Below are 25821 nucleotides of genomic sequence, written 5' to 3'. Positions count from 1 at the left end.
ATTTGTTTCACGCTGCACGCCGGAGGAGAGCGGGCACAAGTAAGGCCCACTGACTTTAACAATTGGAATTACATTGACATATTTTTCATTAATTTTTTTAAAAGGATGCTATGGGTATAAAAGGAAGGATGGTGAGTAATTGTCGAACATTTACGAAACTCACAGTTAAGGGTAGATTCTGCACTCAGTTTGGTATTAGGCGCAATAGTTTGTAATTGTAAAACTACTTGCTAATCTACATTTATTTTTATCAGCCAGAATTATATAATACACTCCATTAAACAAAGACACAAATCAGTCAGCTGAGTTAAGTGGGTTTATCTTCTCTTAAGTCCCAAACTTCAGCTTGGTGTACTTGTTTCACTAGATGGCGACAAAGATCCACTGAATCCTTTGTTTCTCTTTTTCTGCTTCTCCACAACACTGAGGTTCAGTGAGTGTAAATTCAGATTTCTGGCTCCAATGGGATGCAGTGATTTGCAGTGGATCGAGTAGGGACAACAAGCCTGCACTGCAATTAAACCAAGCCACTGTGGAAAACTACATAAATACAAAATATACAGCTAAGAAATGTAACATCTTATACCCTTTAGTTGAACATAAATCCTACTAAAATATACTTGTAGGCCTCTGAAGGGGACATTCTGTCTTTTGCCTGGAGAAATAGTGAACCTTGATGGTAGGTAGTTACTGGGGTCGACCACACACTGTGTCACTGTGTTGACAAAAACTGACAGCCAAAATATGTTCAACATGGGGGAATAAGCACAAGCCCTCGTGTTTCCTTCAAATTCTGATTGAATTGGACTTGTATTGCCAATAAGTCTAACACGCTGGCAGGCACTTCCTTTAAGCAGTCTGAGCCAGAGGTTAATAACAGTTATATAGAGGGAGCTGTTTGTTTAACCTGTCTGTGGCCAGGTTTCATTTCAGTCCTGAATCAGTTGATGTATGTGCCTCTTCATTCCGTGTTGAAACTGTCTAGTGATACAACACTGCTGCAACGTTTTAATTGCACATCATCTTTGGTATGCAAATTATGCTTAGCTTCAGGGCATTTCTACAGATTATCTTCCCTTTAACTTTATTCATTAGCTGAGAGCTGTGATTGACAGAAAAATAGGAGACAGAGGGTATGACATATGGCAAGGTGAGCTGCGTTTAACGTCCCCAATAACGCGCTTCTTATCTCACCGAGCCACTGAAGCACCATTATTTCAATGCGTTTTTAGAGTGGGGACAGGGGAGGAAGACAGACAGGTGCAATTTGGATTCATAGCTGGCCTCCTCATTGACCTGGCTGTCCACAAACTACACGCGGTGTCCCTGCGGCCGCCAGATTTATTACCCGTTTACCATCACACCAAGGTCACATTCTCAGTGGCACCTGGGTCAGCTATATGAGCTTCCTGGGAAGCATCATGAAAGGTTTTCACTAATGAGGTCTCCTACTACACTGCTTCTTTATTAACCTTCTGGTGCCTTAAGGGTTTTCACTTATTGTTATCCTTATTGGTCTTTGAAGACTCTCGTTTGAGAATTGCTTTTATTCTAAAATACTAATGTTGCACATGTGCAAGCAAGCACCATACACAGCAGCACTGCAATGTTAACCTACAAAGTGATGCTCTAAACATTGAGTATTCGTTTAGACATCGACTCAAGAGTGCAAGTGACCCTCACGTCTCTACCCATTAAGAGCATTGACAGATCTCAGTTCTTACTCCCTTAGTAGCCTGGCGGCCATTCACTGTTGGGTCAGGTAATTATCATTAGTCAGTGAAACCCTTGAATTGTCTGACGAATGATGATTGCCTCTTACCTCCGGGCTTCTTTATGTGCTAACAAACCCCCCAATTTAAAGACTTCAGATAACGTTTTCAAGAAAGAGTGACTCAGAGCGTTATAAACAAAAAGTTCTCATCAGTATTCAGCTGCCATATTTGGTTATTAAAGTCCTGTGTGTGCATGTAGTCTAAAAATTGTGTGAATACACAAATACAAGGGCATCCATGTATGTGACTGTCTGCCTAGGTGCATTAATAAACACACACACCTGCGTACACGCGTCCTCTCAGGCCCTGTGTGCCCTTTATTAGCAGCATGTTGACTCTATTCAGCTCGGCTAGTGATTAAGCCTTTTCATGGCGGGAACTTTCACACCGATGTGAACTGTGTGAGGTGATTAAAGGCTGCTCAATTTGTAGTCCAGTCCCTCTGCTATTCTTCCTCATTGATCTTTTGCAGGCCCTTGAAGTGAGAGCCGCACACAGCAGGCTTCTCTCATCGGAATATCCGGATGCACACTCTACTCTACTCTTTCTGTCTCGCCGCTCTCTCGCCGGAAAGTATTTCACTGACATGTTTCAAATCTAATTACACCCCAAATTACCTGCCATGTATGGCTTGTATTTCATTATGTTTATGTGATTAACTTTGTTGTGTTTCTTTTGATATGTAATTAAGCTCATGTATCTTGAACAGGATGCAGTTTGCTTTTGCATATCAATCAGGATTATATTTATTAATCTAATCTAAATAAGAACACTTTTTTTTTAAATGTTGATTTTGTTTACTACTGAACTTGTAGTCTGTGAGGATACATTAAATGAAATAAAACCCAGGGAGAGAGGCTGAGGAAAATGTAATACATTTTGAAGACATTTGTTTCATAACAGCAAATGTCAACTTCATGGAAAAGTAACCAAAGTAATTTGGACCGATCCACTATACGTGATTGGAATCAATTCCATTGCTATTGGGATATACAGTATTTGTCTAGAATAAAGAGATGGACCAACCAACAAATTAACAGCCCACTTTTAGCATAGTGGCCGGAAATCTCTTAATTCATCTGGAGTCTAAGATCTTGTTTCACTGCTACTTCTTTTTCCTCTGCTGCTCTTCTTGAAGTTCCTCCCTTTTGATTATCAACACTGATGGTTTGAGGATAAAGGGTGTTATTCAGTATATTGTTCAGATTTGATAAAACCCTACATTTGTAATTATGCTGCATATGCTGCATATAACTTAGACTAACTTGACTTGTCACCATTGAATAATGTTCCCACTTTCAACCTAGCCCGAGAGTGCACAGCTATACACAACAACAACACTTTCTGACTGAAAGACAAGAAAAGGCCACATGAAGGGTTATTATATCAGCAGTGCTGAGGCCAAAACACTTCCCAGCAGATCCTCAAACCTAACACGTGGTTTCAGGACAAATAACAAAGACTGATTGTGGTAATGTTCTTATATCAGATTTGATCAAGAAGCAGATGTATTTTTATTGCAAGTCATTGCTGCTGTCACACCTATTAGCATACAAATGGTTTTTAGGCCTTTGGAGACCTCAACGTTATTGCAAGCGTAATTGAATCTGATCTCTGCTCTGTGATTGAGAGGTTCCAACACACACGCGTTGTAGCACTCAGTGGGTGGTGAGCAATTTGTGTGAATGCAATCGCGCACCTACACACTTACACACAAGGGGTTTTTCTCTGTTCTGCTCATTGTCTCATTCTCAAGTACAAAGCAAGAGGAAAAGAAGGAAAATAGGAAAGAGAATAGGGAATATGATCATGTCCCCGATCAACACAACACATCAAACTCCCGTACACTGTTTCTAACACAGTTTGGATTCAAATTAAAACATGAACTATGAAAATGTACTTGGTATTAAGTGGTATATCGCTTTTTTATCTAATCCTAAAAAACATATTACACTGCGGAATCAGACGGAAAACATTTAAATAGTCAACATTTTAACCAAGCTGCTGGATGCAAATAAAAAGGGAAATTAACAAAAGATAGGAGGTACTGCTCACTGTTGCATTTGTATTCTGTTCATTACCAAGAATGATATAACAGGGTCATAATAAGGTGGCAGCTTTATAGTTCGGCCATTCAATTTTAAGTGACACGTCCTCATGACTTTAGTACATCAAGTTAGAATTATCGTTGGAAATAGACTGACTTTCCAAATCCACATGGGGTTGCTATTTGGTAGAATCACATCTTTCTCTGCAGATATGTCACGATGAGTCTCCAAACTCAGATCTCTGACATGCTTTGGCTGTTGGTTCACCACTTACAGTACAGTCTGTAGGTCAAGATACATTCTTCAGCAGTTGTGGATCCCCTTCTTGTATGTCAAATATGCTATTTCTAATACTTGTTTGTGACCATGTATCGTCAGACAAATGGCATTAACATTTAACTCAGACATATTTTTTGTTTAGTGCTAATAAGCAAATGTTTGCATGCTCATTTGCACCACTCTCATGTTGTCTGTTAAATGTAAAGCCATAGCCAGAAGCTGGTTAGCTTCGCACAACAGGTCGAAAGAAAGGAAGAAAACATGCATCCTGGTCTCAAACGTAACACAAATGAACACAACTTCTAGCTCTTTGAATCTGGGGGACTAAATCTGAGTGTTGTAAAAATAAATGAGGGTGGTTACGTGCAGAACTAAACTATTCACTTAAGGTAAGTTCACAGAAGTTCATTTCTTTTTTTTATACAACCTAAATTGAGATGTTTCCCTTTTCCCCCCAAAAGGAAAATGTATAAGTACAAGAGATAGGTACCAACAGGATAATGCATGCAATGTATTATTCTCTTACACAAAGAAGCTGTGCTCTCAGCCTTTTTTGTAGTATACCCAGACTTTGAGGGGTCTTATAGAGCAACACAGGCCCAGTGAACTCCTGATCCGAAAGAGGTGACCACCCCCAACAGCCCAAACAGAGACCTCACAGGGATGATCCCATGTCTCACAGATGCCCCCAGTCCCGGAAACAGCCGCATCCTCAAACAACCTGACGCTGCAGCTTCATGGTAAATGCACAAACATTGAGAAAAATGTATCGTCATCTCGCTTTCAGCAAGAAGAGGATAAGCACATTTTCCCAAATATCATCTAATGAAATCATTTTTTGGGGCTACTGAACTGTCACTTGAGAAAATAGCTATCTACGTAGCTTTCCCGCTTTCGAGAAAAAGGTACGAGATATAAAGTAGAGTATATCAGGTAGACCTCCTCTTAAATCCTTGAGGGGGATCTTAGTCCTCATACACTCAAATGTAAATTGTGCATTTCAGCATCAACACAGATGGATGAGACTCCTCACCAAGGCTGTCAGTCTCAGTCAGGAGGGGGCATTCAATCACTACATCCAAGGCGGCACTCTACATGAAAGAGCCAGACACATACACAGCATTCCCACATCACTGCAGTCATGCATATGTCTGCAAGGCTCTTGCAAGTTCCACACATTCCTATGTGTATGTGAGTAAGTGAGTAAAGCAAGCAGAAAACAATAATCTATGCAGCATTAGAGTTATTAACAAAAATTAACGACCTCAAAATGTATTCAGAAGTATAGTAAATCTTCATTTGGACGCTTAGTAGCTTGGCCATCTGACTCGCTCGCTGGCTGGGGAAACTATGCTGACCTGGGTGCATCCAAATTAGATATTGGCATGGTTGCATGTATTACACAGTGGGAAGGCTGCTCTGGCTCAGTCACCCCGCTGCTAAATCTGGCCCGTGCTCAGCTAAGTAAACACAATGCAACAGCAGGGAAACAGCATCACCACGGTCTCAATAAGCTGCAAATAATAGCAAGAAAAAATAAAAACCCACAGCTGTTTTTTAAATGTGTTTTTCACTTGAATCCAAATGTTGTTTGTGTCCTCACATTGTCATCGCATTGGTTTTGAAGTGAGTCACCCAAAAACTCTACTGAAAGTGCACAAATAAATGTCTGACTGTAAAGTGGGGGACTGTCACACTTACACATGGATGGGCCACTTTAAAGAGCTTGAATTAAAATCCAGTGACATAATAAAAAAGTGCATCTGAGCCTTTTCGTGGAAAAGCTGAGGAACATCCATCTATTTACATCAGTCACCAGCGGCAACCCCTTGTAAATGAGGGATGAAAGGGAGAAGAGATGGAAAGAATGCCAGAGAGCAGCAGAGGGGGGGATAGAGAGTAAGGAGAGGTAGACGGGTGGATTGGGGTGGGTGAGACAGAAAGAGGAGAGACAAAGAGAGAGGGAGGAGGTGGCCATCATATCCCTGCCTGTCTTTGATCAGTGGTCCATGGGGAACGGAGACTGTGCAGATAGCTGGTCCACAACTCCTGAGGAACGCAGCTTCACATTCCTCCTTGCTCTTTCCGCGTTTTTGCAAAATCACCCCTAGTATTTCAGACCACAGCAGCTGTGAAAACACATCATGGCTTACTACATGCCAAAGGAGACCTGGCTAATGCAGTGTAGTGCTATTGTCCAGCTGGTCCTCTCTAGTGTTTTTTCTTATATCCTACTTATATTTAGACGACATATTTATATTAAGGTCAGAGGTCCTTTAGCAGAGCAGTACTGGTATGACTCAGTGATTTGTGCAAGCTGAAGAAGAACCAAGATTATCAAAAGACCGTATCAGAAGGCATCAGAATTCAACAACCAATTATTGCATTAACACTGGTTTATGCATCAAAATATTTTTTTTAATACATTTATCTGAAACCTAAATCTCTTCACAGCACAGTCTCGGTCCAACAGTCCTTTGCGTGGATAGTTTCTTTACTGACAGTGCATCAAAGGACAGTGCTGAAACTGGTTAATGAGATGAACAACAAACAATAAAGAACACAAATTGGAATACAGTAATGTGATTCGCTTATCAAAGGGGTTTCGTCCTGCATCATTATGTACAACACTTTTGTCAGTGTTATAGCTGTTTTGATTGAGTTTATAGACATAGACCCTGATTTTCTTTTGTCTTTCTTTTTACTTTATACACCTGACTAATATCTAAAACTGTATAATTTCCTTAGAGCAGCAAGTCCTTCAAAAAACAACTGTGTAAACAACATCTGCTAATAAAGATAGTGTGATACACATCTTCCGGCGCAGACTGAAAACTCATCTCTTTCGACTCCACTTTTGAGCGATTTTCGTAAAAACCCTACTAAACAGCAATTCAATGGGATTTAAGGTGATATTATTGCTGCCTATGTGTTTTACTGTACTGTAGTAGTTTTTTATACTTTAAAAACTTTAAAAGCCTATGGATTGCCAAATAAATCTGCAATCAAGAATACTTCAGTTTTTACGACCTGATATAGTTAAATAGGCAAATCGCAGAACTCAGTATATGGTATATCTCCCTAAAGTCAATGAGTGCAGGGACTGTTCCTCCTCGCTTCCCTCTGGATATGAATGGGTACACTGGATGCCCCTCCCTCCTCGGATGTGACGCTAGCCAATAGCAACGCACCGTGCGCGGTGAAGGAAGGAACGTCACATCATCAGCAGCAGTCGTTCGGCTGGGACTGCTGGGCTTGCAGTCTCCACAGCACCGCTTGTTTTTGTGTGTGTGAGCCACCACTTAAATACTACACACGACTGGAGAACGAATAGGTAAAGGAGCCCGTTGGCTTTGTAGGAAGAGCGAAGTTGTGGACGAATGAAGAGACATTGTTTTTGGACAAAGAAAACAGACTGCCTGGCTGCCTGTACTTCCAACCAGCGATAAAGCTACTTTGATGCAGCCGCTTAGCTAACAAGCTAACTGGGAATGTTTTCAGAGACTAGCCAGTCGGCTAGCCCGCTAGCTAGCTAATTCGGATGGAGAAAGTCGCTGTATACATTAAGCCAACAGTAACAATGATAATTTTATCTTTCGGTACATTTAGTGAAAGAACTGTGGCAACGTCTCATACTGAGTATGTTGAATATTTAGGGCTCCAGTGCTTTGTTGCTAATATCTAGTAGGGACAATAGTTTACTGACCAGGCAACAAGTCTGGCACACACTACTGCTTTAACGTTACTCTACTTTGTACCCATTTCGTGCAATGGTGTTATTAGTTACCTTGTTGTTATTAGTTAGCAAAGCATCATACATATAGTGGGAATAAGCGTTTTGAGCAAAGTATAGGTAAAGATATACAAAGGAAAGTGGGGTGCTACTTTAACATTAGATCCCCATGTTTAGGGGGATCTGGTCACTGATGTCAACTTTTGGCGAGGAGGCGAGTTGGATGAACATTTTAAATCGCACACATGCTTTGGATCAGTTCCTGGACTTGTGAAAGGCATCTGAAGCAGGAGGTGGGAGATTTGAACACAAGAATATGGCGGAGCGTTCCTGCAGAAGGTGGTGAAACCAAAACTTGGGGGCTTCTTGGATTTATTGCCAGACATCTTATCCCAGATCGTAGGACACATGCAGGCCAAAAAACGGTACTTAACTCTGTTCTCCGCCGGTGCGTGTTTCATCCTGTTGTTTTGTTTTGGAGGGATACAACTCCCCCTCTCCAGGCGGGGTCCCAGCCGGCGTGATGACCGCAGCCTCACCGGTTATCACCCCGGGGAGCGGTGGCGTCGCTTCCCGGGGTCCCTGCAGCCTTACAGCCCCTGGGAGGAGGACCGGGGCGATAGTCACAATGAACACATATCTCCTAGGCAGAAGAGAGACGCTAACTCAGGCGTTGACTCTGGAAAACGCTGCAGAATGGACTCCTGCTTTGACTTCTCTCTCTGTGAGAGGAATGGATTTAAAGTGTACGTCTACCCCCAGCAGAAAGGGGAGAAGATGTCAGAGAGCTATCAGAACATTTTATCCTCTATTGAAGGATCCATGTACTATACACCTGACCCAGGACAGGCATGCCTGTTTATCCTGAGTTTAGACACTCTGGACCGGGACCAGCTTTCACCCCAGTATGTGCACAACTTGAAAGTAAAAATCCAAAGCCTACATCTGTGGAATGGGGGCAAAAACCACATCATCTTCAATTTATATTCTGGCACCTGGCCAGACTACACAGAAGACCTTGGCTTTGACATCGGCCTCGCCATGTTGGCTAAGGCCAGCATCAGCACTGAGAACTTTAGACCCAACTTTGACGTTTCTATCCCTCTTTTCTCTAAAGAACACCCTAGGACAGGAGGGGAAAGGGGCTATCTGAAACATAACACCATTCCCCCTTATAGGAAGTACATGCTTGTTTTTAAGGGGAAGAGGTACCTAACAGGAATAGGTTCAGACACTAGAAACGCTTTATATCATGTTCATAACTCTGATGATGTGGTCCTCCTCACCACCTGTAAGCACGGGAAGGACTGGCAGAAGCATAAAGATGCACGCTGTGATAAAGACAATGCAGATTATGACAAGTAAGTACTTTCTTTTTAACTAACTTTAAGTGTATAATTACTTTTCTATTCACAACATTAGGTTTTTGTATGGGTTTTTTTTTTTTTTACTGCCTTTTATTGTGTTCAAGTGGTTTGTCAGTATTTTACATGTTTTACTGCTCTGGTTCACACTCTCTCGATCTCAGATAATGATAAGGTAAGTGTTGGTGTCATGAAAGTTTTGACAGAACATCATTTTCCTTGGTTTGAAGCTTAATTGACCAAAGTGGGCTCTTTGACCATTTGATACTACAGATAACCCTATAGTAGTAGTATATTTAAACGGCTTTCGGTCTTTGTTCCCACAACATCACATTTATCAAAATGGTTTATATTTTGTTATTGTTTCCATGGTGTTGATTTTTTATGTTTTTCCTCTATTTGACAACTCAATGTAGACGTCTGGGTGGTCATTTACTTAAAGGTGGGGTAGGTAAGTTTGAGAAACCGGCTCGAGATACACTTTTTGTTATATTCCATGGAATGCTCTTAACATCCCGATAGTCATGTGCACGTTGTGTGTGTTGGAGGAGGGGCTCTGTAAGGAAGTGGCAGATTCATTTTCCGGCTGTGTATTTTCAAATGCTAGCGCACTCGAGCTGGTTTCTCCAAAATTACCTACCCCACCTTTAATGTGTCATAATACTTCCCAGGGATGAAGGAATTTAATTGTGATATTTCTAAATCCATCTTGGTCTAAAGACTGTATTAAGTCCCAGTTTTCCCTGATTTAATTTAATAATGAATGAACTGATTCACTCAGTTACAGTTATCACAAAGCAGCAATCAAAAGGCTCTAGTGGACAATGGCGATTTGTCACTTCAAGTAGATTTCACATCACATGTCTTTATTTACCAAATATCACATCACGAGTTACAGATAAGTAGATTTGCCTAAATGTCAGCCACAAGAGACTGTGTATTAATGTAATTCAATTTATATTACCATCTGTTTAAACAGCCTGGTATTCAGCATTGGGTGAATCTGCTTCTCTCGGCATTTCCCCCTTTCTGCCTCTCAGTGTGTTATGAGTACTGATCTTCTCTGACAGAAATGGTCAATGCAAAAAACGTACACACACACTCAGCTGTCAGTTATCATGGTGCCTTATTACAAGCACATCGTTGTTTTAATAAGCAAGTCAATAAGTTAATTTGCTTAAACTCTATTGATCTCGAACGTTATATTTCTCAGTAATAATGTCCCAGAACTTCCTGAAGAAGGCAATACTGCACATCTTCATGGCCCGAAAAAGTTGCTCAGTGATCATCACCACCCAGTCCTTCCACTAAGCCATGCTGTTCTCTGTGCCCAAATCCGATGAGCAAACTGGCGTCTGTCTCCCTGCTCTGGCCAGTGGGATTCATTTCGTGTCCCCCCAGACCGTGCTGTGTTGTTACTGGTGACTGTATGGCGCTGTGTATTTGACTGTGGCTCTTTGGAGTGGATTAGTTGGGACAAAGCACTGGTGCCAGTTAGGGGAAGCCACTCTGGCCCCTGTTTGCTCAGTCATTTCCCAGACTAACCCAACTGCATCAGCCAGGAATGCCCCGGCCCCGACCTGTGTCCTCCTGCGTGACCCCCACCCCTCCCCCATGTGGTTTGGGTCTGTTGTGACCAGAGTTCCCGTTAGAATATTTTTTCGCCGGTCGACATGTCCGTTAAAGTTGAAATCTTCCGGACAAAATTTGAAAAGTACCGGTCAAAGGTCTTCTTTGTTATTTATTGAGCTTTAAAACAAATTGATATGATTCGATATCAAATATGTACATCATTCAAAAGTGTACAGTAACTTACAATAACACGGGAATAGTAAACGGAGCGCTCTCTCCCTCTCCTGACAGACCGTCAGTATCATGCAGCTCAAGGATCAGTAATGAGTGACCCGACAGTAAAACTAAACATATCTATAACTAGTTTAGGTAGTTTGAGAGGTAATTAAAATAGCTATGTGTGATATTCTAACCTGAAGTGTGTGTGTTGTTCCGCTCACCGCTGCAGGTGATTATGCAGAGCTGCGTGTCGACTCGTCAGCAGCAGCTGATCTCTCTCTCCCGTCAGATTAGACTTCACTCGCGTTTATGTCCATATCGATCAGATCTAGCTAGTTCTAGCTAATGATAGGACTACCTGCTTATTAAAAGACACCTAAACAATAAGCGCCGCTATGCAACCGGGTGAGGCCGCAAAGTATAGCGCAGCATTATGCATTTGTTTACATGCCCACCGGAACCCCGAGGCATTACCAACAGATCAACGCACAATCAACCCATACAGGACATCTCTTTCTCCAATGTCTAACAAGTGTTAGACATTAGAATTGACTATTCTTGTCCGTCACATACTCTTTTGTCTGTCACATAAGTGGCGCAAGTTGCGATGCGGTATTGCGCTAAGGGGAAATTATTTTTGACCGGACAGGCGGACACTTTGACCGGAGAGATTTAGATTTGCCGGTCTTCAGCATATTTTACCGGTCATAGTCCGGTAATTACCGGCTAACGGGAACTCTGGTTGTGACTAACCCAACTTAGTAGGTAAATTCTGCTTTGTGTGTTGACATGAAAAGTGAACGCACAGTGTGTGTCTCTGTTTAACTTTTTTCCTTTGAAATGCATAATCCAAGCGTGTATTCATTATTAATAGACGCTATGTGGCGCTCAGTCAGTTATTGTCTTAGTTCTCAGTCCAAATTTCTAAATCTGTGTGAAAAACATGTTTAACAACATTCAAGCCAATATTTCTTGCCTCATTTTTGGCCACACATCAAAGGTGCGCAACTGTAGGCACAAAACAAAATGTTTTATTGGATTAGAATTGCAGACTTCACCTATTTTAAATAAGCCTATGTGTTAATATTAAACATTTAAATGTTATTGAGAGTTAATAACATATATACTTTTACAACCCTGTCTGTCAAAATGACAGACAACAAGATGGTGCACAACCACTGTTATGGTTTTGTTGTTAGTTTTGGCAACTGACCCTTTCAATGTGTGTTAAGGGGCCTGCTAAGAAACCTGGCTGCAGCATGGATTACAGTGGGAAGGGGGTGCTTTCTTTTTAATATTGTGATGTGATAAAGATGTGTTTGCTTAGCATTGATCCTCAGAGGATTCTCATCTCTGTGTCTGCCTATGCAGCTAGGTATCAGCTTAGAAGGTTCCTCTTTTGGCTCAGCAGAATAACATTCTCAATATCACTCTTAAGACATGAGCTAGCTGCTCTCTCTTTCTGTCAGCTCGCTGCCTATACTGCCAAGAGCTGCCAGGGAGTGATTTCACACAGTGAGATGGGTGGCATTGAAGCCATAACCCAGAGGAAAAATTAATCCAGCTGTCATTAAGTAGCATTGGGAGAGAATTTGGCTCTTGAGTATCTCTATAGGCCTTGCCGGCTTAACTTCATTGCATGTCTACAGTATGTTTAGTGGTTCTCAGTCAGTACATCCTGAATAAGTCACACCACTATCAGTTAACAGGCTTTGGCTTCATCCCCAGTCCAGTGCTGAATTCCTGTTAAATTAATGTATTTTGTTGATCCTTACATTACCTTCTATGTGTACTGGTAGAGACCCCATATTTGACAAAGTCTGTTTATACAGGTAACGTGTTTAGTTGTGCTTTTCTGTGCGTGGGTCAGACAGTATAGTCTGTGGTCTAACTGGGGGGAAGTAATAGTTTCTGTGCCTGGCTGTGGCCCTTTGTGCAACAAATCCCTCTTATCCTCTCCCACTGACAACAAGGAAGTTTTGACAGACAGAATGCAGCCCCTCACCATAATTACCATGTCATGGCCGTGTAATCTTTGTGTTATAGTTCAGACTGTATCCTCCAGATGTTCGCTTGGAATGTATATGGGTTTTTGATGTGCTACGTAATGTTTGGCCTGTTGGAAGGAAAAAATCATTATATTTGGACACTGTATTTAATGCTATGATGCACTGTGTGATTGTATTGTTTTGGTTACAATTTCAGTGTATTTTTGCTAGTGTATAATGCAATTTTGAGATTTTTGGTGGTATTTTAAGCACATCAATTTAGGCTTGTTACTTATGTGTGCTTGTGGTTCATTTAGTTTCTCTTAGTGGTGCTTTAACTGTGCTTATTACCATAGGTTTCTACAGTAAAGACTTTTTTTTTTTAAGGATCGCGATGCTCCTCAGACATGTCACAGACTCCCACACATAACTGTACATATGAAGAGAAGAGAAAATGTGTATTGTATCATGGTTTATAAAAAGGTCACACGTTGGTAAAAGGTTGTATGAAGCATCAATGTCTACAAGCTACCTCCTTGTTCAGAGCATATCCTACTGGAAATTGATTATAGAGGCATGTTGTTAGAGGGTTAAAAATGTCAGGTATAAAATTCACATATTTGGGTTTCAAGTAAACTCCAGCAGTCTCCCTTTTACCTGTCGTGTCCCTGCTGCTTCCAGTCCGTGGCCACTAGAGTCAACCTTTGTCTTCCCTCTTCACCACACTCTGTCCTTCAGACATCTGCACTCAGCCACTGTGTACAAGCCTGTAATACAGCCAAAGGAGAGAAGAAAAGATGCAGCAGGAGGCAGGTCAGATGCAATTTTAAACTCAAACTGAAAGCCCTCGCACAGCTTGTTTCCAATTAAGAGACCCTGCCAAGCGAGAGAGTATGAGATGGATAGAATGGGAGATGAGGGGAGCGGGAGAGACATGGGAGATTGTGAGTCAAACTGAGAGAGTGAGTTGGAGGGAAACATGGGAACACAAAGGGAGAGCAGTGAGAGTCTGAGAAAGTAAAAGCAAGAGAGGCTGAAAAAAAGGAAAACGCATGCCAGCCATCCAGCAGTGAGAGGTGAGTGCAATAGCTGGCTGGGAGCTAACATCGGGCTGGTAGGTGTATTTATAGACTTGCAGGGTTTTAATCCTCAGTATTGGCCAAAGCCCCTGGCAGAGGGCTGCTAGCCAACTTGATGCAGGCATTTACAGAGCTTGGGGAAAAAGATAATCATGCGGGGAGAATCTAAGAGTTCCTGCACATGATCGCTCAATGCTTTTATTTTAGTTTATATTGTCTTTTTATATTCCCCTTTTTTGCCGTTCTTTTTTGTTCAGATTGCTTATTCCTAGACAAAAGTTGCACACATCACAAAGTTCTTCGCATGTTTGATAGAAAGTGGGATGAGTGATGTATTTCAGAAAATGTTTCGGAAATAAAAGCGTCACAATAGCCCAGCATTTTGTAGCTGCCACAAGTCTAAGTAGTTGCGTTGGAGTTTTTAGACCATTGTCATTAACATAGTACAGAAGCCAGGAAGGTGAGGCCAAACTAAATCAAATGTCACAAATGGTGAAATTCAAATGTACTTGTTCTACACAATCTACTGCTTACAGTACACATTGTGCCTGAACTTGATGCAATGTTTGGCCACAGTCACATAATGTCAGCCCCTTTGGTGCCCAGCTGCCACAGGTAACAGTTAGCTTGCTGTGTCACTGCCTTATAGCCGCCAAACGGCAAGATCTGAAGTCTTGTGGCGCAGTGGATAGAGCCTTGGTGTTCGGATCAGGGGATCACAGGTTCAAACCCCACTGCAGTCAGCATGTCGTTGTGTCCCTGGGCAAGACACTTCACCCCAAATTGCTCCTGTGGGGATTGCCCACAGTATTGATTATGTAAGTCACTTTGGATAAAAGCGTCTAACAAGTAACATGTGAGATATACGTGAATCCCTAAGTTGTGGTATTTAAGTAATTGCTTAGGTTTATTGTTTATATATTCAGTTTTCCTGATTATTTCCATCTGCTTGGTTTACAATACATTATCTATATTTGTCTGCGAGTAAACCAGAGCGGAGCATTTGTGTAATGAAGGTAGGCCAGAGATGCAGTATTCCCATGGTGATAGTGTGTTTTCTTGGGACTGAAATGTCATTTGGAAAAAGTGGGACATCATTAATCTTATGTTGTTGCCATCTGTTATAACATTGTTTACAGTTTGTTTTGCACTGCAGTCTGTGTTTCTATCGTGCAATGGGTTTGGTTGACTTCAGTTTATGAAAAATCCCCTCCTCGAGAAGGCTGCACCAGTTGCTTTCCTTTCTAACTCAGCTCTGCCGGTAAACCATCGGCTGTTGGCCCTGCTGGAGAGAGCAGAATGATACAGCAGGCTGGTAAACCACAAAACCACTCCGCACAGATGATATGTTTGCTCTATCAACACAGGCCCAGAAATTACACTTACATGACCACACAATCATTTGAGAGTGGTCAGTGTTTAACGTACTGTTTTAGATGTGTTGTGTAGGACCAGTTCTGTAAGAAGTGAAAGCAAAAGCAATGGAGCAAGTTGGATGTCGACTCAGTGTTTTGCTTTTAGATAGTTAAATGAAGGTTGGATGTTTCAAAGATTCTGTCATTATAGTAAACTACACAAATTGTCGACAATAAAATTATATGCACAGTGCAGCTTCTGGCTGACGAACACTGTAAGAGGGGATTTATTTATCCTGTTGCTCTAATGGTCCATAGCTTTGTGTTGAAAGGCTGAACTAGATGGATGATGCAGTTTTCTACAAAGCCTGGAGATTACAAACTGCTTGTATTTAGAGGGCGTATGGAAAATGAAAGGTATAGAAACAAGGCAGATGACTGAGTTAGAGCAGTCAGGCTATCACATTGCCGGCATTGTTGTTCTTCATAGCGTCATGTCATGGGAAAATGACAAATTCTGAGTAAAGACGGCGGCACCGTGGGCCGACCTGATGATTTAGAGCTAATTCTGTTAACATTAGTTTAAATCAAGCTGATCACATTTGCAGGCCATTTCTTTCTGTTATTGTACTTCTACAAATGAGGAAATGCTATGGATAAATATAGTTGTCATCTGAACTGCAAATATTTTTAATAAATATGCTAATGTAACGGTGGCTTTATTTGTTTGATCATTTACAATGAAATATTCTTAATTGTCTTTTAAAACAGTGTATTTACATGTTGGTGTACATGCATATTTAAGTGTCTGCTTGATTCCTGGAACTCCCAAAAGTGGACTGTTTCCCAGAAGCATGATGTGTACTCGCCTCTCAATTGATTGCCTTCTCATTTTTCACTCCCAGGATTTATAGAGAGGGAGGTTAAGGGGGAACAGAAGGTAATAACATCAATGTCCACATCTTGTCACTCATTAATTACGACCAGGGCCTGTGAAGGAGCTGCCTCGACATTTTCTTGACTTAGCCGAATTGAATCGAATTCTGGCAACTTATAATTTCTGATAGTCATTTTTTTTGTTTAAATAACGGTTAAATCTTTCACTTTCTGGTTTTATCAGTAAAAAATGTAAATGTTTTTCTCTTGAGAAAAATGTAGTTTAAAACAAAGAGAAGCATGAAAATTAACTTTGAAGATACATTGATTTAAAAAAAAGTTTGAAGTGACTTCTCTGTTGATTGGCTAGTCTGTTAGTTACATTGATACAGGCCTTGTCCGTGGCCACACTTTCTTTCACAATTTTCTGATTCAAATTCTTTATTTGCTTGAATGGGTTTTTGCTGCACTCTCCCTTTCTTTGGAGGCTACTTGCTTGTGACAGAGGGCAGCAGGATTTTTTTACTATGTTCCCTCTCTAGCTCATGTCCTGACAGGATGATATATGTCTCGTCCTTGGCAGACATGTGCAGGTGATGTATTCCTGTTGGAATGCCGGAAGAGTGGAATAAGGGGAAGGACGTCCGCGTCAGAGTGTGGTCCAATCTAGGAAACACTTTTCCTGTCACCATGTGGAGGAACACATCAGCATTTATTTGCTCCTTGACAAATGCTATATAGTTGGTCTGGAAAGACAGAAAGAAAGGGTTGCTGCCAAACTAACCCGCATCAAAGAGAGTTAGGGTGGGGAGACAAACAAACGTTAATGAAACACAAGCAGCAGTTTATGGTGATGGAAATGTCCAGGGTGACCTTTGAAGGGTAGTTACAGAGAAGTGATTCAAAATCAATGTTTATGGTGTCTTCACACTTTGCTCGGATTGGAAATTGCTTTGCCTGACCGCACATTTCTTTTTTTTGGGTATGTTTGCCTAAGAGTTTGAGTGCTCTTTTATCCACCTCAAAGCATTGGTCTATCGCCTGTTTTCTTAAAGCTCTAGTGCCATCCGCTGATATGAATAATGTGATCGTTGTTTAAGAAGGGACCACATCCGGGCGTTAAGTTATATATAATGTAAGGACATTTAATATTGGATTGGTTTCTCTACCAAAGCCATCTTAAGTGCTCCTGATTGAGCATCGAGGGACAAAGATGTAACTTTAAGGAAGTGACTCATCATTCAGCAAGCCAGGGTTTGCGTGACGCATGAGGCCCATTTACAGCCCTTTTTAAACTACCAGTTAAGTTGCTTGCTGCGCTTGATGGGGATTTTCCCAATTATCCCTCATCTACAATTAAATGTGTTGTGAGAGCTACATGCAGAATTAAGCGGCACCCTTAAATCAAGGCCATCCAAATCCTATGGGTTCTTAATCCTTCTGTCAATGCGGAGAAAACACTTGCCAAGCCTACACACATTTAAACTCTCAATGTCTGTGACTCTTGACTCGGGCAAAATAATATATATCTTTTAATTATGTATAATTTTTGGAATGGAGGAGGGTATTAAGGTACAATAATACATTCTACCTTAACCTTAGTATTTTTTATTTGAAGAGAGGAATGATTTTTGAGACTTGAGCGTGATTGTATCTTCTCAAACGCAATGCATTATCATCATGGTGCGCTGAGTTATTGGTAACCACACTTTGCAACATAGAGATATTACCACCAACCACCATGTTGCTTGGCTTGGTAGTGGCTTGGATCATCAGATAAACACACACACACACACACACACACACAGATAAGCTATCTCGCTGTCCTCTTTGGACTCCACTTTGTCAGATAAGGACGTCAACCTGCAGTGTGAGAGGAAGGGAAGCTCTAGTGCACATGATGATAACCCTCAGTATGTGATAGTCTTTACTCTTCCGTGAAATGGTGGACTTATTCAACCTGTTTGTTGTTGCAGTCTTTAACAGATAAATTAGCCATTAAGACTCAATCCGTACCATTTAGGCTCACATTAAGTCACCTAATTATGCCAAGAAGAAAAATAAACAGAGTAGCTAGATAAGGTAAAATGTGTTAAATGTTTCTTTAATCCACTTTTTGTCTTTATCAAATCACCAAATTGCTGTGATTAAATCTGAGTTTGGCTTTGACTTTCTTCTGTTGGCTAAGCTTCATACAGTTTCCTTCCTTCTCTCACCCGGTTAAATCTGTGACTTCCCCTTTGTGAGGTCACAACCACAGGGCAAGGCAGGAAGTATTTTCTTTGATCTTTCCCGCTGTTCAAGCTAATTACCTGCCCGCAGCAGCAAGCACTGCTGGCCGTGGAATTCATTAACAGATGCTAAAGCTTTGTTCTGGGCAAGGATGCAAGAATCCAGCTGCCTCAGAGGGTACTGTGGTGCACATTCCTCTCTGAGATCATGTTAACTTGTCCTTGGTTTGAAAATTGAGAGGTTTGTGATGGTGTCCACCAGCATTTTCCCATCCAAGACTAATAATTGTACTGCTCCCAGTAGCTACGTTTTTCAGATTGTTTAAAAACGCCTTCAAATGTTGTTTGCAGCTTGGTAAAAATGGCCCAGGTGGAAAGAATAGACTTGTATGTTAAGGGGTGGAGAATATAAAATATGAAATAGTTTACTATGACGAATGTTTGCTGCCTTTAAACATTTATGGCATGATAAGGAACTTAACATTGTTTGCATGGTGCTAATATGTGATGACTGTAACAGGATATGACCCTTTAAGTGACTTAGTCATTAAAACCTGTGTCAACACTTTTTATCCTCCCGCTGCCCTCTCTTTGACTTCAAATGTATTTTAGACGCAGTGTCACCCGTTTAACTTCCTGTGTTGGACTATAGTTTTGGTTTTGATAATGATAACTAATTGCAATTATTCTGACTCATATTGCATTACAATATGATTCATGATAATGAAATAATATCTTTTTCTTAAGAGGATCTGTACCTAACAAATATGTTTTGTTAAGTCTGTAGAATACATTTTGTAGGTTGTGAAAACTGTAATTTAACAAATATTATGTCTTTAACAAATACTGTGATCTTGCATTTGAGGATTGAACTAGTCCATATTGCAATATGATGAAATTCTGATTAATTGTGCAGTCTCATCTAAAGTTGTCTGCTATATGCTATTCCTAACTCTAATTCCCTTTTTAACTTTCCGTAATTGGTGTATAAAAAGATTTTAGCTTTTGCTCAGGTTTGTTGTCCCGAATAGCCAGTATATAGCTGTGTAGGTGTATCATGGTACCAGCATAGGATTAGCCCAACCCCCCCCCCCCCCCCCACTGGTCATCACATGAAGTGAGTGAGGATTTATTAGATGGGTTAAAACCCAAGGGGTGGTAGGCTGTGGCAAATCCGGCTCTCAATTCAATTTAAGCCCTTATGAGAATGACTGTGGTACCGATACATCAGTGCAGGTTGTATATGCCACATCATTAATGTGACACACAAATCAAAAGTGTTTATATTTACCCAATTTGAGTGGTTACCATGTTTGTTGGTTAATCAACGTGTTCATAATTAAATTATTTGACAGACCTACTAGAAATGTCCTGCAAGGATTTTTAAGAAAATAAAGAGCTGCCATGTGTAACGTAATGCTGCTTTACTGAAATGGAAAGATGTTGAGTGCCTCTGCATGTTAATAAGTTAGTGCTTTGAGAAAATTGTTTAATTTAGCAGCAGGCACCAAATGAGGCATTCCCTCTTCATCTTTCACTTTGAAGAGCATTAATAATAATAATAATAATAGATTTAATTTGTTAGCGCTTTTACAGGTGCTCAAAGACGCTTTCCAGATATAGTGAAGAGAAAAGAAAAGAAAGGAACAACAAATAAATATATAGTTAAAGTCAAATAATACAAAAACAATCACAAAAAAAAGTCAGATTGAAGAGGTGAGTTTTTGTGATTTTTTTGAAGGTGGTGAGGTCGGTGCAGTCTCTGATGGGTTGTGGGAGTGAGTTCCAGAGGGAGGGGGCAGCGACGGAGAAGGCTCTGTCCCCCCAGGTCCGGTGATTGGTGGGGATGGATAGGAGGTTGGCTTCTGATAAGCGGAGGCAGCGGGAAGGGGTGTGGTGGTGCAGCAGGTCTGTGAGGTAGGGGGGGGCCTGGTTGTTGAGGGCTTTTTAAGTAATGAGGAGGACTTTGAAGTGGATTCTTTGACGGACGGGGAGCCAGTGGAGGTTCTGGAGAATGGGAGTGATGTGGTCGCGGGAGCGGGTGTGGGTGAGGAGGCGGGCAGCAGAGTTCTGGATATGATTGCCAAGCATTGCCAATGCTTTAGCCAAGTGCCACAGACTTCTACTAGTTGTTGCAATTTTGTGTATCCTCTGGGATGAACTGCTGTATTTTTTCCCTTCCCCATCATCATTAGAACTGCCGCCACCATGTAATCTCTCTTTCCGTCACCGAGGCAATGGGGCTTCTCTCTCCTCTGTGGTCTCGTAATTGTGAGGTAATCATCTTTTGCCTCTTGAGAGCTAAAAGACTGTTTACACTTTGTTTTCGGCGGTTTACTTGGCGAGACACTCATTTACTCTCTCAGTAGAAGAATCAAACTGCTCCTTTCATTACTTCACACTTTTGCACTTTCAGCCCTTCACATTGCATTTGAGGCTCTTTGTCATCACAAGGTTCTATCAACTCTGTTTTTTCTTTTTTTTCATGTGGCACTTTTATCCAAGTTACAAAATGTTTTTCTTACTTGCCCCTTGTGGCACCTATTCACTCAAAATTGTTAAATTTGAGAATTATCTGTCTCTGAGATTCCTGCCTCCTTTGCGATGTAGTAAAGGTCAATTACATTTTCTTTGTTAAAAACACCTTTTTAAAATATTTGGCAGCAATATTTCTTTCTGGAAGTGATGTCTAGGTTTCTTTGAGGTAACTGCTTTTCCTTTCTGAAGAAATCCTGCTCTTTTAGATGGTTTCAGTCAGTTCATCAGCGTCTCTCTCTTTCTTTTTTGCAGGATTTTATGACATTTAGTGGGGACAGTTTATATAATTCATGCTGGATTTACAGTGATAATAGCTCCACTGACCTCAGTTGATCGCTTTTAAGATATTCAGCTTTTGCATTAAACTGATGTCCTTTGTCACAATTGTCACATGGACACACTCTAATGTCCCTGAACTGCAAAGACCTGGTGAAATGCAAACCTCTAGAACATATATAAACTTGCTCCTTTTTGCCTTTTCCCAATAACACACTCTTTATCTGAAATACTTGCATAAGGCTTCCCCGGGTGTGTCCTAAAAACAACCCTTATGCCTGTACACATTAACACATGCACTCATGTACATGGTCCTCCAGTTTGGCTGACGCACTTCCCCTCCGATATTGTCCCAAATCACGCACAAGCAAACATGAAATGGTTAAAAACTCTCAGTGCAGGCAGATGCTACCCGCAGCCACCAGGCTTTATCTAAATCCCCCTCTCTGTGTGATGGATTGGATCAGATCAGACACGGCCCACAAGTCCATTTGATGTCGCATTGATAGCACATTCACTTGATAACATCCCATATTCTGAGACATTACAAAGCCTCCTTTTCCCTGTCATTGCTATCTTCACGCTTGCTTTGCCACTGAAACGAGGAAGCTGTCTGAGCTGACACCCTTCTAAAAAACTAATTGTTTTTCAGAAAAGCTCTCCCCATGCTGATACATTTACAGAACTCACACAGGTAAATAGATACTTGCACAGATGGATGTCACCACTCAGTTGATTTCATTGTTTTGTTTCTCATTTTGCTGATTACATTTCCCTCTGCATTCTCTCTTTTGTCTCCAACTTCTTTGCCTCCGGTTTCCCTTCCTCCGACCCTGCTTTCCCTTTCACCCCCTTCATTTCTCTTCACTCCTTTCCTGTTTCACTTCACCCTCCACCTTTGTCATTTAATCCCACTCTCCCGTTCATCACTATCTGCCTTCGCACATTCTTCTCAGAGGTCGTGGAAACCGAGTATTTTTCGTCTATGACGGATTTTTTTTTAACAATGACGGAAAAATCTGAAAGCAGTCCGTCATTTTGACAGATTAGAACAAACTCAGAACAGCGCCAAAGTTTCCCCGCAGCGAGGCTCTGGTGTTATGCATGCCCACCACAAAGGAAATGATACAGTTTCCAAACCTAACTTTGCCGTACAAATCCTTGAAATGTCTTGAGTTTTGGCTTTACACTGGACGCGCTCCCACGAGGTGCAGTTCACTCTCTCCCCCCCTCGTCAGAGTTGTGTAAAGGCCGACGGGTAATACTGGATTTTGACGGGCAGCGAAAAAGTCTAGCGCAACCTCTGATCCTTCTATCTCTTCCTTCATCCATCCGTCCTTGCTTGGCTCTGGATCAGAGACATTCCTGACCTGGACTTCTCTCTCTCGAACAGTGTCAGCAGCTCGCCACCATCTCCAACATAAGTCAGTTACATTCATTCAAGCTCGGGGAGCTCTCAGATCAATCTGCACCACTTCCATCTTGGCTGTAAAAAATACACTTTGAATTTGTGTAATGTCCTTATTCATAAGTTATTTACCAGATTCTCGTTGTTGGTAGTTGATGGCTCGACTAAGAGATCGGTAAGCGAAAGCACCCGGAAAGTGAGTTTGTCGCCTTTGATCCAGATTGATACACCAGGTGAGGTATCATTGAGTAAAAGTGGTTGAGACAATCACTCTTTTTTACCCCATAAGAGCAGGCTATAAAAGCATTAAGTAATCCACCAAATAACTTGGGCCTTAAGTGCTGTTGGATACATTCTAGGTAAATATATAATCTTTCACAGCAATTTCCAAAAGAGGGCAACTCTTTTCGCGCTCGCTACAGTAAAGTAAATTGACCCGAACTGTCTGGTCTGACATCTTTATGTTTGCTGAATCTACCGTCAGCATCCTTGACATTCCAGCACTAATGGCTGTTCCATTAACAACAGTCATTTCATTATCTCTGACACTCCCTTGTTCTGGGTTTCGGTATCCAGAGAGCTCTTCAAAGCATCCCTCTCATCAACCTCATCAAGCTGATGTATGGCTGATTAGAGATGTGGGCAGCTTCCTCCAAACTCCTTAAGGAATCGGTGGAATTGAGCAGCTCTTTAATGGCACACACATTTTCTGGAGGGATGTTGAGGAATTGGTTTCGGTCAGTATTTGTGGTGCTACTGGAACTAACCTAAAGACATGTGTGACTCCATTTTGAGAATGGTTGTAGAGATGAAAGGTTATTTTTGTTCTACTGGTAAGAAAAGGCTTTTGAAAATAGCAGGATTAAAGATTCAAAGCATAATAAGTAGGTTAATTATCCTGGGGTCGTGTACAACTGTGGAGGTACTAGAGACCCCCCTCTGTGAGGCTGTAAATGTTTTATAAAACTGTCTTTGAACTCATTAACCAACGGAAGATGAGAGAACCAAAGGTGCCTTGAGGAATAAGTAAAGGCTTTGTTTTTCATAAAGTCATTCTGGTTATACTATCGTTTTTGCTCCATTGACTCCGGGTGGAGCAGGTAGTGCTCCCTAAGCCCCATTAGGCAACCATGCTTGTTTTTACACCATGAGAAAAATGCCCCCTTTTCCTATAAAGGGTAACCCAACCATTCACTTCCATCTGTTTGTACGTACAAAGACAGATTCAGTGGTTAAAATTTAACTTTTCCACTTTTTTTAAAGATAAATCAAACAATTATCCCTCTGTTCTCCTGCCTCTAATTTTTCTTTGCCTTGTGTTTGTTGAAACAACTTATTCCATCTTCTCAACATGTATTACTCATCAATAACCATTATATAGCCTATTGGGCCTGAATCTTTACCATGAAGCAAAGAAATTCCTTACTAGTACTTTTCAGATGACCTCAGAAATAAAGACTGGATGTCTTTGGAACTGGAAATTCTACCCCAGAGACCATTTTCTCTGCTTAACATTTGAAAAAAACTAATGAAGGTAAAAGATAAAGCAGAGTGATAATTATACACATTCACCCTTAAGGTAGCATTCCACAGCCGAACTCGGTGTAGATATTTTTTTTTCAATTACATTTTCATTTCCCTCAAAGCTCTGCTGCCATCCACTTTTTTATTCCAGTGTTATGTCCCTATTCCTGCTGGAGGGGCAACGTTAGCCAGCTCCATCGCTTAAAAGATTCCGCTCATCTATCTATCTTGGCTGCAGGTAAAACAGCCTAGATTAACTACACCATTAAGTACAAGATAGTGCAGTGAAGCTCATTCATAATAGCGTTGGTCGTCGATCTCTATTGCTCTCTTCCTGAGGCCAGTGGAGTATTTTGAGCTCCTTAACTTCAGGCATGTTGGTGTCACACTGTTCATAGTCATTTAGCCACTGAAATGTACGTTCTTAGGTAGTTAATACCTATTTTTTCAGGGATTCTCTTTCTACAAAGGACTGTACACTCTTTCTATACCAGAGGTGCCTTTTCATTTTCATCTCAATGTCTAATGAACACCACGGAAGATGATTATGAGGGGTGCTCTCATTAACCCCAAAAAACGAGCAGCCGTTTGATCCCCTCGTGAAGATCAAAACCATTATCTAATTATTCCTCTCATGCCTGAAAACCAAGTGGATTTGTGTGGATTTTTCTAATACAAGTCTTTCCGAGAGAAAGTACTTTGTTTTATTTGTATTCAGTGTTGTGTGCGCTATGTTAGTTTCCCTCCCTTTGCATGTCACTATTTATTGTACATGTCTACCTCTTGGTGCGCAGTCTTTTCAGGGGAAAGAAAGCAGTTGGGTCTAAAGCGGGTCTGGAAGTTTCTTGATCTTTCAAAGTTGATCTGATGTGTCAAGATCAAAACTAGGCTTTGTGTGTTTTCCTTATGTGTGACATGGCTCTGGCTGTGTGGGGCTTGGATTCAGAATGCGGTTGTCAACTGCTGTTTTTTCATCCGTCCCTTTCTCATCCGATGACAGTCACTTTCACTCGGTGCCTTTCAGGCTGAAATTCCTCTGGCTTGAACTCATAGTCTTGGCAACAGCCAACTGCCCATCAACTCGGATCAACAGAGAAGAGGAAGCAGAAAATGAGATATGAAGTCCGTATGGGATGAGAGAAGAGTAAGAGAGCGAGATGGTGCTGGAGCTGCCATCACTTTCCCCTCTGAAGTTTATCTCTGAGAGTTCCCCGTTGAGTATTCTCCCTAGGACCAAGATGAGTAACTACTGTACTTGCCCTGTACAGATGAATTATGCCTCAGCTGAGCTTTCCAAGAGGTTAACATTTTGACCATAATCGAGGGCAAGTTGTCCCTTTACTTCTTTTTCTAGATATCCAATTCATTTATCCAACTTCTTATGATGTGAGTTTGGTTGAATTGCAAGAACTTCCAAGCTAATATTTCAAAATATGTTTCTTAATTTATTTTGCATGTCATTTTGCAGCATCATATTGGGTCGCCTGACATGATGTTGCAAAATTAGGAGCAAAGAAACCATGTTGCTCTAAACAACTGTATTGCTTAAGCAGCAA

At 41.2% G+C, this 25821-nt stretch overlaps 1 protein-coding gene across 1 annotated transcript in view; it reads left to right on the top strand.

The window, feature by feature from the left end:
- Positions 1-7337: 7337 nt before the first annotated feature.
- The window catches only part of LOC104961795 (exostosin-1a), a 38154-nt gene continuing 19670 nt past the window's right edge, over positions 7338-25821 (top strand). The window contains exon 1 of the mRNA XM_010790134.1: positions 7338-9196. Coding sequence (XP_010788436.1) covers positions 8244-9196 — 953 coding nt within the window. The 5' untranslated portion in view covers positions 7338-8243. The remainder of the gene's footprint in view (positions 9197-25821) is intronic.

This window comes from Notothenia coriiceps, unplaced genomic scaffold, assembly GCF_000735185.1.
Source record: "Notothenia coriiceps isolate Sejong01 unplaced genomic scaffold, NC01 NC01_scaffold00033780, whole genome shotgun sequence".
Taxonomy (NCBI): Eukaryota; Metazoa; Chordata; class Actinopteri; order Perciformes; family Nototheniidae; genus Notothenia; species Notothenia coriiceps.
The sequence above is the reverse complement of the archived record's forward strand: the minus strand, read 5'-3'. Positions and strand labels throughout refer to the sequence as shown.